General features: G+C 37.3%; 1 protein-coding gene across 8 annotated transcripts in view; it reads left to right on the top strand.

Moving 5' to 3' along the window:
* Positions 1-20,421, top strand: part of LOC106867632 (uncharacterized) — a 291,771-nt gene that overhangs the window by 104,245 nt on the left and 167,105 nt on the right. The window contains exon 1 of one of the 8 annotated variants that reach the window (XM_089342997.1): positions 11-679. The exons of 6 other annotated variants lie outside the window; for them this stretch is intronic. In XM_089342997.1, coding sequence (XP_089199123.1) covers positions 551-679 — 129 coding nt within the window. In that variant the 5' untranslated portion in view covers positions 11-550. Of the gene's footprint in view, positions 1-10; positions 680-20,421 lie in introns of those variants that run through there. One more of the 8 variants, XM_089342996.1, reaches the window with a different exon arrangement.

Genomic DNA, 20,421 nt, shown 5'->3' with positions numbered 1-20,421 from the left:
ACATACATACACATTTACAGATACCTCACCTACATATATACACACATATAAATAAGCGTGGTGTGGCAGGTACTCTGTGCATGTATATCTTGCTGATTTGCTTAACACAACAAACACTGAGAAAGTTGTCTGAACATTCTTTATTTATTTATTACATACAGCAAGGGGGGAAAAAATTGAACTCATTTAAATTTACTGTGAGTTAATTAACCTTTACCCCAACCTCGTTCATGACATTGTCAGACACACTCACGCAACACACATACACACAAACTTTTAAAGCATGCTCTCTCTGTCTCTCTCTCTCTCTCTCTCATAAACACATACACACACACATGCACACACACATGTACAGAGTACATATTTCAGATAATTTATCTCCAAATGTTTGGAAGGTGTGAACATTAGTTTTGTAAGAAAAAGACAGAATGAAAATGTAGGAGACGAGATTAAGTTGGTACAAACAAAGTATTGAGAGGAAGAACAAAAAATAGCTTAAAAACAAAGAAAGGGGTAGAAAAATCACCAAGAAAATCCTCCCCTAACAAAAATGACAGGTTTGGGTGAACAAAATCCCTTTAAAACGGATAAAACAGATACCAAGTTTGGAAGTTTTACACCATGGTCTACAGGAATGGTTACTGAGAAAAGACATGAGCGGTTAGAAAAGATAATCCAGGTTATTCACCTAAATTTTCCATTCGTTTGAACATTTGCTTTGAGTTCTTTTTATTATTTTGATTATTATTATTATTATTTTTATATTTCTTCTGCTTAGTTTTTGAGTCAGACTTTATTTCGTTAGAATATTTTATGACTTCATTTATGGGTATAGTGTGTGTGTGTGTGTGTGTGTGTCTGTGTTTATATTGTTTATATATGTACTACACGTGTATGGATATAATTAAGTTAGTGCATATGTGTGTGTGTGTGTGTGTGTGTGTATATATATATATATATATATATATATATATATATATATATATATATATATATATATATATATATCGTATTTTATTGTGTATAAGTCGTACCCCTAATTTAATATTAAATCTTGGTTCAAAATTTTATCCCTTCATAGTTTTAGCTTTGCCCCATATATAAGTCACACTCCAGTTTTTTGGTTAAAATCAAGTATAAAATGATATGACTTATGCATGAGCAAATACAATATATACATTTGTATGTTGTGTATGTGTGTGTATGAGTGTGTATATCACTGGTTTTCAACCAGGGTCCATATAAGATTTTGTTGTTAAAATTTATGAGCACTAAATCGCTTATACTTCTACAATATACAGAATGTTTCAACAATTGTTTTTAAACATTTTTTTCTTTCTGGACATGTGCCATCTCATTACTATTTGTTTTTGTTTATATCTATGGAAACTTTTTTTTGTGTGTGTTTTTGTTGGGTCAGTTTATTGTTTTATATATTCTGCTATTTTGTCTGATTGTACAAAAGTGTACTCTTGTCTGGATTTGAACTCATTATAACTGCATCATTTCCTCTGCCCTAATTCAGTCTATATATTTCTCCTCCACCACATACTAACACACACACATACACACACATACTCCCTCCCACACACATATCATTGCTTCACAGTTGGGTTTTTTTTTTAAATCTTGTTTTATTAGGTTATAGCAATTTCATTTGTGAGTCTCATTCAGCACAACCCCTTCAAATTAGGGGTAAGTGTAGAAAAACAAACTGACAACTTGTTAATATTGATTTAATTAATTGATTTAAAGCATGCTGCTTTTTTTTTGTTTGTTTGTCCTGATCTCATTTTGAATAAACCGCCTTCACCTTGCGGGGACCAATAGAACAACTGTCTGTGCTCTACGCTGTAAGAGGTAGTACAAATACAATAAGCAAATCATAACCAAATGTGCCAACATTTACCTCTCATATGTCTTGGAGAAGTCACCACGAAAAAAATTCGGCAGTCATAGTTGATAAGGGTTTGGAGTTGATCCCTGAAAACGTGTATATGCTTATATACTGATCCCTACGTACAAATATACACATACACTGTCAACTTATTGGGATTTAATTGTTTTTGTCATATACCGTATTTGATGGTGTAAGAAGATGAAATGACAAAGGAATAAATTATTACCTTATGAACTTCATTAGCTTGTAGCTGTGTCTATTATAAGATGCTCTGGGCTCATAGTTGAGCACCAGAGTAACACCTCGATGGTTAGGGTATGTAAAACACCCTTTTTTCCCCCACAAAGATGTCTAAAAAAATGAGTCCTGTGTGCGAAGTGGGACCTTCTTTGCATGTTTTAATACAACAAAAATCTTTCTTTTCCTGAATATGTGCTACTGAAATTGGGAGCATCCAGGACTGGATTTTTATATGGGCCAATATGGGCCATGGCCCAGGGCCCCCTTTAACTCGGGGAAGCCTAAAGCTTGGAGTTAAAACTTGAAAAATGTATTTACAACAATCAAATAAATAATTTGTAACTTTTTTTACTTGTTTAAGTTCTTTTAATCTGACAAAGTTCTTTTAGAATTATTGAGCCCTTTCTTTATTTATTAGGTCCTTTTAGATTTAAAAAGTCATTAAATTTTACTAAGTCACTCTGAATCTGCTGAGGCCTTTTAAATTTGCAGTCCCTACATTTAATGGAGCACTTTCTATTTTATGTTTTGAATTAGCAAAATTACAAAGGACCCCAAAACCTCTTGGCACAGGGGCCTCATTAGATCTAAATCCAACCATAGGTGCATCTAATATTCCCATGCATCTTTTATGCCATCAGTTACAGTATCAGTTTTGAGTTCAGAACTATGGCTGACTTTATTTGTAATATTTATTGAACTTCAATATGAATTTACACTCTTTTCTAGAATCTAGAACAACTGTGCCACACTTGACCCCTGCCCCACTCTTGACAGTTGCCCCAATCAAGAGAAAATTTAGAATAAGCACACTATGAGATGGGGGTGCAAATAACTTTAAAAAAAACTTATGAGTTTTATTTTCATGTTTTATTTGTTAGTCAGTAAGAATTATCCAATAACAAGATTTATATTGTTATTTTTTTTTTGTCTTGAAAGTACTTGGTAACCCTGTCAGTGTAGGTGCATTTAAAAGTGCCCAGTCCACTCTGCTGAGCAGTTGGTGTTAGGAAGAGCATCCAGATGTAAAAACCTTGCCAAAACTGACCTCACCTGTGCTTGTGCTGCATAAAAAGCACTAAGTCCACTCTGCTGAGTGGTTGGTGTTCGGAAGGGTATCCAGCTGTAAGAATCCTGCTAAAACAGTTACTGAAGTCTGGTACAAGCTTCTGCCTGGCCAGCTCTTGTGAAACCGTCCTACCCATGCCAGCATGGAAGGCGGACGTTAAATGATGATAATGACATAATTAAAATTTCAAGTTGTTGGCTATATATATTATTTCGGGTGCAAAAGCCCATCCTCAGAAGAAAAACAAGGTGGCAAGCTGGCCGAAACGTTAGCACCCTGACGAAATGCTCAGCAGTATTTCATGTCTTTACATTCTGAGTTCAAATTCCACTGAGGTTGACTTTACCTTTCATGCTTTCGGGGTCAATAAATTAAGTACCAGTTGCATACTGGGGTCGATTTAATCAACTGGCCCCCTCCCCCAAAATTTCAGGCCTTGTGCCTCAGAAGAAAAACAATTTGGGAAATAATAATTGATAATTGATAATAATAATTACACAATAAATAATTGTCAGGGAGCAATTATCTGGGGGTAGTTGTGCAGAGGTTAGTTGTCTTGTTAGCAAGAGTAAAAAAACATTATTCATACGTGAAGTTTTCCTTTGCTGTATCTAGAATAACACAGTGATCTTTGGCCTGCTATAGATTCTAGTATATGTATGGTGTGGTGTGTGAGGCTGAATATGTACATACATATATAGCAGTAGTAACACATGCTACCATATTCAACTCGTGTAAATTTATCCAGATATTGTATATTTTCTCATAATCATTTATATGTAATATGGCTCAAAATGGAATGGTCTCGAAACATTTGTAGCAAGTATTAAACTTGTGCTACACTGACTCTTTATCTTCTGTCTTGACTTCTATATAGGCATGGCTGGGTGGTAAGAAGCTTGCTTCCCAACCATGTGGTTCCAGGGTCAGTCCCACTGTGTGACACCTTGGCTATGTGTCTTCTATTGGGCTGGCCAGAGCCTTATGAGTGAACTTGGTAAATCGAAACTGAAAAAGCTTGTCGCGTGCACATATGAGTGTGTGGGTGAGACTGTGTGTGTGTCTGTGCATGTTGGTGTGTGTGTATACATGCATGTAAATGTATGTATGTGTTAGTGTGTGTGCATTTGTATGTTCCCTTGTCTTGATATCATGTGGTGGTTGTAAATAAGCATCACCATCATACAAGCAGTGTTGTTTGTTTCCAGCCTTCTGTGAAAAGAGGAAATAATACCTTGCTTGGAAACAGGTGTATGTTTGTGTATGTATTTCAGCATGTCTGTGTATCTGTGTATGGTTATATCAGTATGTCCATGTATTTGTGATTTTATGCAACACGTACACATTAGTAAGAGGGTAGAGACCCCCCTTCAGTTATGAATGGCCATGGAATTGCTTCTAGAAAGTCACCCTCCAAGGCACAAGTCTGGGCAAGGCTGTTTATGGAAGACCAGCAGTCAGCTATGCATACCAGCCTCTCCTCTCCATGCAAGGGAAAAGCAAAGGGGCCAATACAGCTTGGCACCAGTGACGTCGCAACTCAATTCTACGGCTGAGTTAATTGGAGCAATGTGAAATAAAGTGTCTTGCTCAAGAACACAACACACATCCTGGTCCGGGAATCAAACTCACTACCTCATAATTGTGAGCTTGACACTCTAACCACTGAGCCATGTGCAATCACATTAGTATATTTATGCATATGTGAATATTTCAAATTAGCTGTTGTTGTTGCTGTGATCTTGGAGGGCTATGATCAAAGACATTCCTTTTATGACCACCCTGTTTTAATTAGAGGAGTTATATAGGAGTACCTTATTCAACATGTCCTTCTCTTTATTCCTACTATCTTTTTTAATGAATCCTATTACAATGTATGTGTACGTATGTGTGTGTGTGTGTACATATATATGCACGCACACACACATGCATATATATATATATATATATATTTATCAACACATGCTGAAATGTGTGTGTGTGGGTTTAAGAGGTATTCAAGTCTTGAGTTATCTTTGAATTTAAGTGTGTGTATATATGTATGTATGTATATATTTTGTTGATTTATCTATATGATAATTAGGTGTGTATGTGTGTATCCGTATAGGTGCAGTTTGACATATATTTCAAGGTCCAATTAACTATCTTCATGAGGAAGACCATGTTCATGAATATTTCTTATTTATTTATTTATTGTTATCAACCATTTCAACAATCTGATGTTGTTTAGCCCCAGGTCAGCTCTGACGAGGCAGACATATAGTCAAACCATTCCAGCCATGACCAACCCATATTATTTTTAGACAATGTATCTGGGACTACATTAGCCAATGTGCCTGCCACTTTTTAAGCTGGTATGGATGTAAGTTGTGATGAATTTAGCTGTTGTTTCTAGCAGGTTGAACTACCATACAGATGCTTTTTCGGTGACTATTAGTTTAATTCTGTGTATGTCTACCATTCATGCACACAAATTATGTATAGAAACACACACGCACACACACACACACACCTTATCTGTATCTATCTATCTCTCTCTTTCTCTATCTATCTATCTATCGTTACCTCTGTCTGTCTGTCTCTCTACCTCTGTCTCTCTCTCTCTCTACTTCTCTGTCTCTCTCTACCTCTCTGTCTCTCTCTACCTCTCTGTCTCTCTCTCTCTCTTCCTCTCCCTCTCTCTAACTCTACTTCTCTCCCCTTTTTCTTACTTTCTTTCTCTCTTTCTCTCTCTCTTTCTCTCTCTTTCTCTCTTTCCCATTCTCTCTTTCTCTCTCATGAAGAAACCAGACAAAGAAACTTCACTTAAGACCATTTTTCTTCCACCAAAGCTGAAAACCCCTGTTGTTTTCCCTTGTTGGTTTATGAAAGCAAAAGAGGGAACAAACAAACCTTCCAAATATAATAAAGCTTTATTACTTTTCTTTTTACTGTGAATATTTCACTCCTTAAAAATGTCAGCTAAATTAAATAAACTGACAGAATATTCCAAGGAAGACATTCTCAATCACAGAACTTTCATCACCGTTTGCACCTTGCATGACAAACTAGAAAGGGAGCTCCTAAGTAGTAGTAGTAGTAGTAGCAGCAGCAGCAGCAGTAGTTGTAGTAACAGCAGCAGCAGTAGTAATTGTAGTAGTAGTAGGAGCAGCAGCAGCAGCAGCTGTAGTAGTAGTGGTAGTAGTAGTAGTAGTAGTAGTAGTAGTAGTAGCAGCAGCAGCAGCAACAGTAGTAGCAGTAGTAGTAGCAGCAGCAGTAGTAGTAGTGGTGGTGGTGGTGGTGGTGGTAGTAATAGTACCAGCAGCAACAGTAGCAGCAGTAGCAGTAGTAGTAGTAGTAGTTGTAGTAGTAACAGCAGTAGTAGTAGTAAGAGTAGTAGTGTATGTACACATACACTCTAAACCTGACACTCCGTCAGTTATGACAATGAGTGTTCCAGTTGATCCAATCAAAAGGTCAGCCTGCTCATGAAATTAACATGCAAGCGGCTGAGTACTCCACAAATATGCGTAACATTAACCCTTTGGCATTCAAATTATTCTGTCAAATGTAAAGCTTATTTCTTCACATTGTCTTGACTGGATTCTGCATTTCCTCATAGCCCCACGATTTCAATGCTGTGATTGTATATTTCTAGAATGACATTGTAGGGTAGGTGTGAGAGGCTGGATCTGCCCAAGAAAATTTGGGACTGATATGGCCAGTTTAAATGCAAAGCGGTTAGCCTAGTTCTCAAGGAGATTCAGCATGACAAGGGTGACCCTTTTGAATTACTGGTATAACTCATTTCTGCCAGGTGAGTCGACTGGAGCAATGGGAAATTAAGGGTCTGTCTCAAGGACGCAATGTGTTGCCTGGTATTGAACCGATGCTGGTGTGTTTACATCCTTGTAACTTAGCAGTTCGTCAAGAGACACCGATAGAATAAGTACTAGGCTTACAAAGAATAAGTCCTGGGGTCGATTTGCTTGACTAAAGGCTGTGCTCCAGCATGGCCGCGTATTTTTAGGGGTTTGTCTTTTATTCAGAGACCAAAACTAGGCTCCATATTTCCTTCCTTGCAACCGTGTATTTTTTCACCATCCCCAACAAACTCAACATTTCCACCATCACCTTTTAAAACCCGTAAGCCATGAGGTTCAATTACTTCTGTCTTTTCTTTCATTCTGTTTAATGCTGAGATGCAAATAAATATTCGCTGTAATTGTTTTTTTCCCTGGCATTCTCACTGATAGAGATGACTGAGGCCCGTTAGACAATCTGTGACGATAATATTTTAGTTGACCTTTTCTCAGCTGCTAATTTAAATCTTGCTTTGGGGTGGAGTGAGATAGAGTTTGTTTACTGTTCATCTGTGTTAACTTATTGAAAGGGTATTGGGTAAACACATAAACCCCACCGCACCCTGTAAAGTTATCTGGGTAGCTTTTCAAATTATTTTGTTTGTTGAAAGTTAGCATAATACCAAATTGGAAAAACAATGGATATATAATGTGACTGTATGGTTAAGAAGCTCTCTTTGCAACCACAGTGTTCCAGGTTCAGTCCCACTTCATGGCACCTTGGGTAAGTATCTTTTACTATAGCCTCAGGCCAACCATGCCTTGTGAGTGGATTTGGTAAACAGACACTGAAAGAAGGTAATTATGTGTGTGTTTGTGTGTATGTGTATGTTTGTGTCTGTGTTTGTCTCCCTTCACTGCTTGATAACCTGTGTAAGTGTATTTTTGTCCCCGTAACTTAGCAAAAAAGACCAATAGAATAAGCACCAGGGTTTAAAGAGAAATAAAATTCAACTAAAATCCTTTAACGTCTGCTTTCCATGCTGGCATGGGTTGGACGGTTCGACAGGAGTCGGCAAACCAGAGGGCTGCACCAGGTTCCAGTCATCTGTTTTGGCAGAAATTTAGCATTAAACTAAAGGATTACTCAATACTTTTTAGTAGAGGACATATTTATTAAAAAGTTGACTGACTTTGAAGTCTGATGACTGCCAGTGAGCTAAAACTTCAAAGTCACTGTCACCATTTTGTCTTGTAAAATTAAATATACATGCATGCATACATGCATACATACATACATACATACATACATACATACATACATACATACATACATACATACATACATAGAAACTGTGCACAGTAGTGGAAATCAGCGGATGTTAACATAAAGCTGAAGATCAGTGAAAAAGAAAATACCTACGCTGATTGAGAAATCTGCATTTACTCTATCCAGATTACAAATTCAGGTTTATACCTGGGATATGTAACACACTGCCTAAATACCAATCTTGAGAAATTAGGCTCCTCAAAACCAGAAAGGAGAAAGCTGATTCGAAGACTACAGATCCAATCCATCACTGGAACTGTAAAAACCTGTAAAACTTTCCAGAAGTTTATCATTTAAATATATAAGAGCATGTCTACACATGCAACTATATGCATGAGAATACATAAAACATACAAATCTGCACATACATACATTCGTACATACATACATACATACATACATACATACATACATACATACCCTCTTGTTGTTGTTGAAATTGCAATGAAGGAGCCTTGGACCTGGGTCAGAAACCGTCTCTTTCTCTATTGGCAAAGACATCTTGAAATAAAACCGAATAATGACATACATATCATTGATGCCACAAAATTTTTTTAACTTCAGAGAGAACATGACATCATTTTTTTATGGAATATTGGATCTCAATGCACATCACATAAGGCTATAAGTAATAGCATATAAATATTGGGTTGTAAAATCCTTTTGGAGAGAAAAATTCGAAGGCTGTCTGTAAAACTTGAGCCCATATTTCTTCTGGCAGCCTTTGACATCTTATAAGGCAGCAAGCTGGCAGAATCGTTAGCAGCATTTCCTCTCTCTTTATGTTCTGAGTTCAAATTCTACTGGGGTCGACATTGCTTGTCGTCCTTTCAAGGTCATGGAAATAAATACCATTTAAATACTAGGGTCAATACAATCAACTAGCCCCTAACTTCAAATTTCAAACCTGATGCATGTCGTACAAAGGATTATTTAAGGCTTTATGTGATGTACATTGAGAGCCAATATTCCCAAAAAGAATGTATATACATATACATATATATGTATGAAATAGGCGCAGGAGTGGCTTTGTGGTAAGTAGCTTGCTTACCAACCACATAGCTCTGAGTTCAGACCCACTGCGTGGCACCTTAGGCAAGTGTCTTCTACTATAGACTCGGGCCGACCAAAGCCTTGTGAGTGGATTTGGTAGACGGAAACTGAAAGAAGCCAGTCATATATATGTGTATATATATATATATATATATATATATATGCATGTGTGTGTATATATGCATGTGTGTGTATATATGCATGTGTGTGTATATGTTTGTGTGTCTGTGTTTGTCCCCCAACATCGCTTGACAACTGATGCTGGTGTGTTTACGTCTCCGTAATTTAGTGGTTCGGCATAAGAGACCGATAGAATAAGTACTAGGCTTACAAAGAATAAGTCCTGGGGTCGATTTCTCCAACTGAAAAGATGGTGCCCTAGCATGGCCGCAGTCAAATAACTGAAACAAGTGAAAGAGTAAAAGAGTATATATGAATGTATATGTATGTGAAATTATGTGTGTATATTTTCATTTGATGAGCCAGTGACGAGAGAAGATTATTGTAATAACTAGAATAAACAGAAATCAGCTATCCAAAGGGATTTACTATAAGTAGCTTCTGGAAAGTTCCATTCATATGCATGATGAAAATAACATATGTGGAAACTTTGCTGCTAGGAGAATGCTGTCTTTTTTTCTCTCCTTCACCTTTTCTCTCTTCCCTTTTGGTATCTGAATTTACCTTTATTTTTCTATGCCTCTTTAACTTTCTCAGATGTCTTTCTCTGTTTCTCTTTCTCCCTTTCTCTTTGTATGTGCTTGTATATATATATATATATATATATATACACATACATACATACATTATATATATATATATATATATATATATATATATATATGTGTGTGTGTGTGTGTGTGTGTATCTATATATGCGCAGGCATGGCTTGCTTCCCAACCACATGGTTCCAAGTTCAATCCCACTGCATGTCACCTTGGGCAAGTGTCTTCTACTATAACCTCAGGCCAACCAAAGCCTTGTGAGTGGATTTGGTAGACAGAAACTGAAAGAAGCCTGTCATGTATATATATGTATATATATATACATGTATAAAAGTGTATGTATATATATATATATATATATATAAAACGGATGTTAAAAGATGATGATGGTGATGATGATGACATACATGTCTATCTCTCTCTTTTTCTCTCTCTGTCTATCTATCTTTATTTACCAATCTGTCAATCTCTGTCTCCCTCTCTTTCTCTCATCCCCCCTCTCTCTCTCTCTCTCTCTCTAACGTTTATTCTACTCCTCCTCCCTTTCATTCAAAGTCTTATTTATTTTCCTTTGCCAATGTCAGTCAGCTGAAAGAGATTGTTTTTTGTAGGAGATATGTTGAGTTGTTGTTGTTATTTAGACCCCCCAGGGCTGCTCTGATCAAGCAGAGAGAGCGTGGTGTGGGTGGGAGAAAGAATTCCTATGATCAAAGATGTGCCTAGCCATGACATTCCCATCTGTTTCCAGACATAGAGTACCCAGGGTCACATAATCCAATCTGTCCTTCCTTTCATTAAGACTGTACGATGAGATTCAAGGGAGAGTTACCTGTTATTTCAAGCAGGCTAAATGGTCACATGTAGGTAATCTACAGAGATAGAGAATTTATGATACTTAAAGAAATTACTCTGGGAATTCTTTAAAAGTTTATTTTTAATCTTAGGAAACCATTACACTTTGCTTACCTTTTGATATCAATCCACCTGAGACCATCTCTGGTCCTATGATACAAACTTTATGCTTTACAGTAATGTAGATTAAAATATTCCATCAAATTTTCATGTTCCTTTATGTTCCAAAAACCAGCTTAACCCATTACCTACCAGTGATCTCATATGAGATCACTTAAAAATTACAAATTTCGTAATTATCTATCAATATTTACACATATTTAACCTTTTTTTCGCCGATATTCAAATGAAGTTTGCTAATTTTTCAACCAATATCTTGCTTATTTCTATTTAAAATGTTATTTTGAAATGTTATTTTGTTCATTCCAGCGTGTTTCTAAGGCTGTTTTATGCTAGAAATCAAAGTTTCATAAAAAAATTCCAGTTAATAGAATTATGGGAGGTCATGGGTTAATAATGACAAAGCTAGTTTACAAAATTCTTAATTATCTTAGAAATTAATTGAAACAATTATATATATATAGCTATGTGTGTGTGTGTCTTAGTGACTGTGTTTGTCTCCCATCACAACTTGACAAATTTCTAGCAGAATTATGGTAACAAAAGTGATATAAATTCAGACTTTCTATTGAAATTTCATGCTAATTTATGTTCCAAACATCAGTTATTTAACTAAATTCTTCATTAATTTCAAAATTAATTGAACCGAATGGAACATATTTCTACAGGTAACAAAAGGGTTAAAGTGATTTAAATTAAAACCATCCACCAATATTTCTTGTTAATTTAAGTTCCAAACAACACCTTAATAATAGTTTCAAATTTTGACTCAGGCACAGGTGCGGCTGTGTGGTAAGAAACTTGCTGTCCAAACATATGGTTCTGGGTTCAGTCCCACTACCTGACACCTTGGGCAAGTGTCTTCTACAGCCTCGGGTCAGTGGATTTGGTAGACAGAAACTGAAAGAAGCCTACTGCACATATGTGTGTATATATGTGTATGCATATATATATATATATATATATATATATATAGCTATGTGTGTGCTTGTCTTAGTGACTGTGTTTGTCTCCCACCACAACTTGACAATTGGTGTTGGTGTGTTTATGTCTGTCCTTGTAACTTAGCAGTTCAGCAAAAGAGACTGATAGAATAAGTACTGGGCTTAATAAATAAAAAAGTGCTGGGGTTGATTCATTCAACTAAAAAAGAAATTTTCTAGGTGGTGCCCCAGCATGGCCACAGTTTAATGACTGAAACAAGTAAAAGATAAAAGATAAAACCAGCAAGTTCAGGGGAGGTGGGGTAAATCGATTACTTCGGGCCCCAGTGCTCAACTGGAACTTACTTTATTGACCCAGAAAGCATGAAAGGCAAAGCCGACCTTAGCCGAATTTGAACTCAGAACATAAGGACAGGCGCTAAGCGTCTTGCCAGGCATGCTGTCAATTGAGCCAGCTTGCCATTTTCATAGACCAATTTAATAATCCTTTCTACTCTAGGCACAACACCTGAAATTTGGGGGGAGCTGGCCAGTCGATTAGATCAACCTCAGTATACATCTAGTACTTAATTTATTGACCCCGAAAGGATGAAAGGTAAAATCAACCTCGGCGGAATTTGAACTCAGAATGTAAAGACGGACCAAATGCCACTAAGCTTTTTGCCCGGCATGCTAACAATTCTGCCAGCTTGCTACCTTAAACACCAATTTAATAATGACAGGAGTGGCTGTGTGGTAAGAAGCTTGTTTCCTAATTATATGGTTCTGGGTTCAGTCCCACTGTGTGGCACCTTGGGCAAGTGTCTTCTACTGTAGCCTCAGGCCGACCAAAGCCCGTCGTATGTATAGATATATGCATATATTTGTGTATCTGTGTTTGTCCCCCCTACCATCACTTGACAACAGATGATGGTGTGTATATGTCCCCATATCTTAGTGGCTCGGCAGAAGAGACCGATAAAATAAGTACTACAAAGAATAAGTCCTGGGGTTGATTTGTTCAATTAAAGGCAGTGCTCCAGCATGACCACAGTCAAATGACTGAAACAAATCAAAGAAAAAAAAGCTATTTTCCTAAATCCGTCATTGTTTTTGGTTTTTTTTCATTAACAAAAACAAAAGCAGTGTGTTTTAATACAAACATGGTAACAAAAAGACCAATTATATTCTGACCTATTTTTCATAAAGGCATGTTCAGAAAGGCAAGAATGCCACAAATTCTTGGTTTTACTTTCCTCCAACAAATTTTAGTCTTCATTTCTTTGATATTCTTCCAAATCCTAGTTGTTGATATTGCTGTTGTTGTGGTGAGTGCCATGTCAAATATTCTAGTCGTATTGTTTCTTTGTTTGTATAGAAACACTGACTGTATTAACCTTGTTGTTTTGTTCCTTCAGCATTGATAAAAATAAATACTAGTAATTTTGACAATTGACAAGTCCCTTTACCCCTTGGGGTTCTGCAGTCATGCAGTGTATCTAGGGCGAGGAAAGCCTGGCAGAGCCCATCCCTCTCCAGGTTAAACTCATATCTACAGTTGAGTGGACTGGAGCAACGTGAAACGAAGTGTTTTGCTCAAGAACACAATGGATTGCCTGGTCCAGGAATTGAAACCACAATCTTACGGTCATGAATCCAACACCCTAACCACTAAGTGCCTTCTTTTCTACTCTAGGCCCGGAATTTTTTTTTTGGGGGGTGGTCCAGTCGATTAGATCGATCCCAGGATGCAACTGGTCCTTAATTTATTGACCCCGAAAGGATGAAAAGCAAAGTGGACCTCGCTGGAATTTGAACTCAGAACGTAAAGACAGATGAAATACTGCTAAGCATTTCGCCTGGTGAGCTAACTTTTCTGCCAGCTCGCTGCCTTTTATTGAAACAGGTGCTGTGATGTAGTGGCTTAATTCTTTGTGAGCTGATTTGTGACAAGCTTTCTATTTGGATAGCTTTGATACCAACCAGAAACCCACCCACCCAACACTGCTCCTGGTTCTCTGATACAGATTTCATTCATGTTTAAAGTGATCTGAATTGAAAACTTCCCATCAAAATTTCAATCTAATTTATGCTCTAAACACCAGCTTAATAATTATGGAACTATTTTACTAAGTTCTTCATTATTTTCAAAATTAATTAAAACAAAGCAATGTATTTCAACTGAAATATGATAAGAAAAAGTGTTAATAGCCTAATAGAAAGCAAGACCTCTACATGTCTGTAGACCCCCTGGGGTGTAAAAATCGGTGGTTATTTTATTCATTGCAAGGAATGGTTTGGGATGAAGTTTCTGAAGAGCTGTTACTATCATATGGAGAAAGAAAAGGACAAAGAATTGGAAAGCTTTTTGTTTTTCTTTCAATATTCTTGCGCTTCATACTGAAAACTACAATTCTGAAAGAATTTTTATTCTTAGTATTTCAGATTTGTTGTACCCTCTTCCCACCGATTCCGTACCCCTTTCTTTCCCCATGAGGTACAGATAACTATTCCAAAACCCCACCTGCTTTTCTATAGGATAAAAACAAGGTTTCCCCTCATCATCGTGGAGTGGGGGGAGTAGGGGGCATTCCTATTGTGTAGAATCAGAAATTCTCCAGTGCGCCAAAAACCGTAATTTCTTCGGTTGTGTGTGCTTTAAATATTGTAGATTACGATTTTCTAAAAATAAATAATAAATAAAAACTTTCCCCGTTCTCACTTTCCGTAATTTTTCAGTTTTGACTCTTCAGAATTTTTTTTTCCCCTCTCAGATTTATGTTTTAAACACCTGAGATTATGGGGTGGGGGTTTCAAAAATATACATTAAAATAAAAAATAAGCATTTAAAAAAATGTTCAAAAGCAGTCAAAACAGGAAAAATTACGGAAAAGTGTTGGAGCTGTACACTCTGCCAATTTTTTATTTTGGTCTTTAGTTTTTCGCTAAACTATAATCTACGATGTTTGAAACATGCACAGGTCAAGAAATTAGCGGTTTAGGTGGGGTTTTTTTCACAAAAAAAAAAAATAGTGCAACAGGTGTAAACAATGGTGTAGGAAACGAATATGAAAGCAAAAATTCCAGGTAAGTAAGTGGAGGGGACTTCGGAAAATTCACAAGATCTGAGTTTTTCCCTCGTAACTTTGAGGAAAATATAATCCTTTTGAAATCACAAATTAGGCCTTTCCTCGGGAACTTAGATGCTAAACATCCCTTTGAAGGGTTCGGGTCAAATAGACATAACTACAGATGTGTTCTCACTCCCCATCACCGACTTTGTTTCTATTTTTTAAATGAAATTTCCCAGAGTTACATTTTAAACGGTGGAGATTAGGCTTATGTCAGAATTTGTTGTTGAAAAAATGTTTTTAAAAAACTGGAGAGGAGTTTTTGAATAATTCACACACCTCAATTTGTTTCCACATAACTTTCTGAAAAATGTATATTTTTAAATAAAATTTTCAGCAAATACGTTTGAGATGGTACAAATTACGATTATGTTGGAATTTAAGGTACAAAAAGAAATTTGAGGTTGGGTTGGGCATTTCAAACACTTCGACTTTGTTTCCTCATACATTTTGAAGAGGTATGGGAACTACCCCCACCCTTACACATACATCATTATTTTATTTTTCACACCAAATTCCGATATAATCTTAATCTTAATCTATATAATCTGAAATGTATTTGTTGAAAATTTTATTAAAATACGTATATCAAAATATTAAAACACGTAAAGGCGGTATTCCAGCATGGCCACAGTCATTGGACTGAAACATATAAAAGAATATTTTTCAGAAAGATATGAAGAAACAAAGTCTGGTGGGTAGATACACTCATCTATAATAGCCACAGCGGCAAATGTAGAAACAAATGTCGATCATTGGACATTTGGTTTTTCTGCAACCTCTCGAGTTGCTTCCTGCATGGACTCACTTTTTTTCGTCTGGACCTCAGTCGGTCGTTATTTATCGCAGAGTTTCGTTAGCGACTTTTGCAAGGCTCTTGTCTCCATTAACCCCTTAACATATCATCCCGTATGTTATATACATTCACTGCATTCTGGGGTATCTGTCCCTTATTTCTAACCCAAAATGCTTCGTTCATGATGTTATTCCCGTTTTCTATCATTAGCAGCCACCAGTAACGATCATTTCTATGAGTAACTTCATAATAATCCATAACTGATCCAAAATAATTTGTGTACTTATTCTTCCTTATATAAAGATTCAAAATAAATAATAAAATATATTTTTTGCATGGAAATCGAAAAAGATGTGTATGTTAAGAGATTAAGAAGTTTCTGGAACTTTATGCGCCGTATGTTTATTAACGAGACCCTTAGTCAAATGCATGGTTGAGATTGCGAGCAGTCTCTGCTGTTTGTGTTCCGTTTTGTGTTCAAATTTGCTGGGAGTTTTCTTCCATCTTTTTATTTGACAGCCTAAAAATAAACAGTGAAAGCAAAAGTATTAGCTTAAATCAAGGAATGGAAGCCTTCACTTCAAAATTATGTATTTATATGAACATGATTAATAGGTGCAAGGTTTGACTGTATGGTTAAGAACTACACTTTGTAACCATATGGCTTCAGTCTCGGTCCCTCTGCACAGAGCCGACCAGTGGTGCTTCGTGGGTAAATTTCGTAGACGGAAACTACGAAGAAGTTCACAGGATGTCACTAGCGTAGCTAGAGTGTGTGCCGCCCCTGGAGCCCACAAAAAACACATATTGCCTGCAGCAGACCCAAAAGTGTCGCCTGAAGCGGACCGCCCCTACCGCTCCGCTTGTTACGTTAGAGCTGGATGTGTGTGTGTCTGTGTTTGTCCCCCACATATGCACCGTTTGACAACCGATGTAGGTTTGTTTACGTCCTCGTAACAGCGGTTCTGCCTAAGAGACTAATAGAATAAGTACCAGATATAGGGGGAGGGGTGATAAACAAGTACTGGGGCCGATTCGTTCGACTAAAACCCTTCAAAGCTGTGCCCCAGTATGGCCGCAGTCCAATGATTGAAACAAGTAAAAATTACAGATAAAATAATTGAAGGTTTATTCTAAAATAAACATCAACTTATTTTTTAAATAATTACAAAAACCGCAATTATTTTCGCATTAATCCAGTGACATTCATCAGCCAGCAGCCACAATATTAATAAACGGAATACATTAATTACAGAGAGGAGTTAATTAATACAGCAATTGGGGAGTAAATGTCAGTTGACTGTTCCAGGAGAACAGGGAGGATATTTCTTTAATTACACGGTTTCGATTTCTGGTTGTTGCTGCTGTTTTACTCCACTGGGTCTCTCTCTAACCCCACAGCTAAAGAATTCTAATGCCTCGGAAATAATTGAATTTTGGTAGTATTCCTTCGATATTGGTCTCCAGAGTGTCGGTATGAGGAGACGATGTCATTCATCCTCTATTTCAGCCGCGCCTCTTTATCTGTGTCATGAGGTAAGGTTGTGTGGGTGAATGACGTCATGTACTAATACCGAAGGACAGTCTGAATTTTTATATAGGCATGTTGTTATTCAACCCGAATAGATCCTTGGTCAAAGACGTTCCAGTTGTGACCATCCAGTCTTTTATTTCATGCATAGTATATCTAAGACCGCATTATCCAAGGTGGTCTTCGTTATATTTTAAGACGGTAGATATTTTTTCATACAATTTTATCACAAACAAGTCTTGAGGTCACTGTAATGTAAGGGACTACAAAGAAGGGGAAAAAGGGGCCAACAAATTCAAAAGATGTCAGTTGATAGTAAGCTTAAAGAACTGAATATCATAAAACAAGACGATGGTCGTGGGTTCCAGAATAAAGCTGTTCGAGGGAAGAAACTGTTTGCATAAACGGTATGGCTGCTATTTCTAGCAGATCTTGTGATCAGGCAAAATACCTCGTTTGTTCAGAGACAGACACGAGTTACTTAACGCCTCCTCGCTCATAAACGTCTAATCGAAACCTGCTAATTTCCCGCTCCCAGATTTGTAATGAGAGAGAGAGAGAGAAAGACTAGTTAGCACCCGAAAACAATAATTCTAGTTAGTACCTTTCATTTAAAACAGTCAAGCACTATCGTGTGTGTGTATATATGTATATATAGTCAATCCAAAGAAAGAACAAACATGGAAAACAACAACGCGAGGACTTGGTACATGTAATGTATTAGCAGACCATGTGGCATTTAGATCAAATCACACTCAAGTTGTCTTTTCCATTCATCATTTGGGGTGGAGGTGGGGTCGATAAAACAAACTGTCAAGTATCGATTTTCTATCGGTTTGACCTATCGTCTCCTCACTTTAAAAATGTGTGGGCATGCCGACGGTACCGAGTAACTCTCACGGGAGTCCGTAGTCGTGCCAAGATGGCATTGTTTTAGGGTCAGATTAAGACACATGGAGGCCCTAAACACTTAAAAGATTTTGGACGCCCCATATATATATGTAATTCAAAATATAAACAATAATAAACCTGAAAATAAATTTTTTAAATTTTTGTATACTTCCACTTTATTTATATTTGAAAAGATTTCTCCCTTTCTTCTTTTTTTTTTTTTTCAATTGCGGAGTCTTTGATCAGATCCCCACTATGAAACCATGAACACTTCGAAATTATATTTCCGATCATATAAACCACTTCGAATATTACTTTAGCAAGTTTAAGGTAATTTCTTTTGTGCCGTAAACCATTTACCATTTCTGTGGTGCCTCATCCTGCTCTCGATGCCCTAAGCACGTACTTACATTGCTTAATCGTAATTCCAGCGCTGATTATGGGCCCCCGGATAGATCAATGCACTGAGGCCTATATTATTTATTTATCGACAGCAAGCCACAACATCCGTTGATCGGATTTGGGCCCCTAGATCCGTGAGGCACTCGGGCAACTGTCCAGTGTGCCCATGTCTTAAAGCGGCAATGTTCCCACCCTTTTAAATTTGCTGGCGTAAACCACCCACATTTGTTCTGGGTTCAAATCCCGCTGAGGTTAACAATGCTTTTCATCCCACCGGGGTCGATAAAAATAAAATAACAGTCAAAATTGTTTATCCTCGTGCCTAAATCAGAAACCATTGTCACGAGTTCAAATCCAGCAGAGACTATCTTTGCATTTCATCTCACCGGGGTCGCGAAGTAAAGTCCCACTCTAGTTAACAGGCGTCGAAGGGATTGGCTAAGCTTCCCCTTTCAAAGTTACTGGTAGTGTGCCTCGATCACAAAACATAACACGGTCTTATTTACCAAGACCGCGACCATGCTGGGGCACCGCCTCGGAGGGTTTAGTCGAACGAATCGACCACAGCACTCATTCTTCAAAAGTCTGACACCTAGTCTATCGGTCTGTTTTGACGAACCGCAAGGTGGCAGAGACGTAAACAAAACAAACCAACACCGGTTGTGAAGCGATGAGAAGTACACGCACACACGTATATATATATATATATATATATATATATATATATATATACGGTGGGCTTCCACACAGTTTCTCGTCAACCAAATTCACTCGGAAGGCACCTTGCCCAAGGTGCCTCGCAATGGGACTGAACTTGAAACCATGTGGTTGCAAATCGAGCTTTACCACCACATGTGCATATATATATATATATATACACATACACACGACTGGCTTCCATACAGTTTCCGTCTATCAAATTCATTGACAGTGCTCGACCCCAGGCTATAGTAGAAGACACTTGCCCAAATTTCCGCTCAATGAGATTGAACTCGAAACCGCGTGGTTGCAAAGCAAGCTTCTTAACAACACAGCTATGTCCAAGAGATAAAAAAAAAAGTATTCCCACTCCTAAATTTTTTATGGGACTTTGTTTATGGTTTTCAAATTCTTGACGTCTGCGATGTTTGAATGAATTCTTTTGTGTGTGTGTGTGTAAAATTTATTTCAAGTTCTTGGCCGTTAAAAAAAAATATAGTTTGTAACCTTCACATTGAAACTGAGAAAGATCTTCCGCTAAAAGTGAAAACTGTTCCGTACAATGGACCAATCTCTCTCTCTCTCTCTCCCCCATTCTCTGTCTCTTTCTTTGTGTCTTTCTCTCTCTTCCCTCTCAATTCTTTTCTTTCTGTCTGTCTCTCTATGTCCTTCTCTCAATCTCTTTTCTCTGTCTTTCTCTCCGTCCCTCTGTCCTTTTCTCTCTGTTTCTCTTTTTTTCTTCTCTCTCTCTCTCTCTCTCGCTGTCTATGTCTTTCTCTGTTCCTTTCTGTATCTCTTTCTGTCTCTGGTTGTCTATCTTTCTCTTCCCCCACTTTCTCTCTATGTGTGTGTGTTTCTCTATTTCTCTCAGTCTGCACCTCTCTCTCTCTCTTATTACCTTCTAGTGTTAATTAAACAGTCATAACTGACTTTTGAGGAGTGGATAATAATAATAATAACAACAACAACAACAATAA

The sequence above is a fragment of the Octopus bimaculoides genome, chromosome 26 (genome assembly GCF_046866305.1).
Source record: "Octopus bimaculoides isolate indiv1 chromosome 26, ASM4686630v1, whole genome shotgun sequence".
Classification (NCBI taxonomy): domain Eukaryota; kingdom Metazoa; phylum Mollusca; class Cephalopoda; order Octopoda; family Octopodidae; genus Octopus; species Octopus bimaculoides.
Note: the sequence above shows the minus strand (reverse complement) of the source record. Positions and strands in the feature narration are given on the sequence as shown.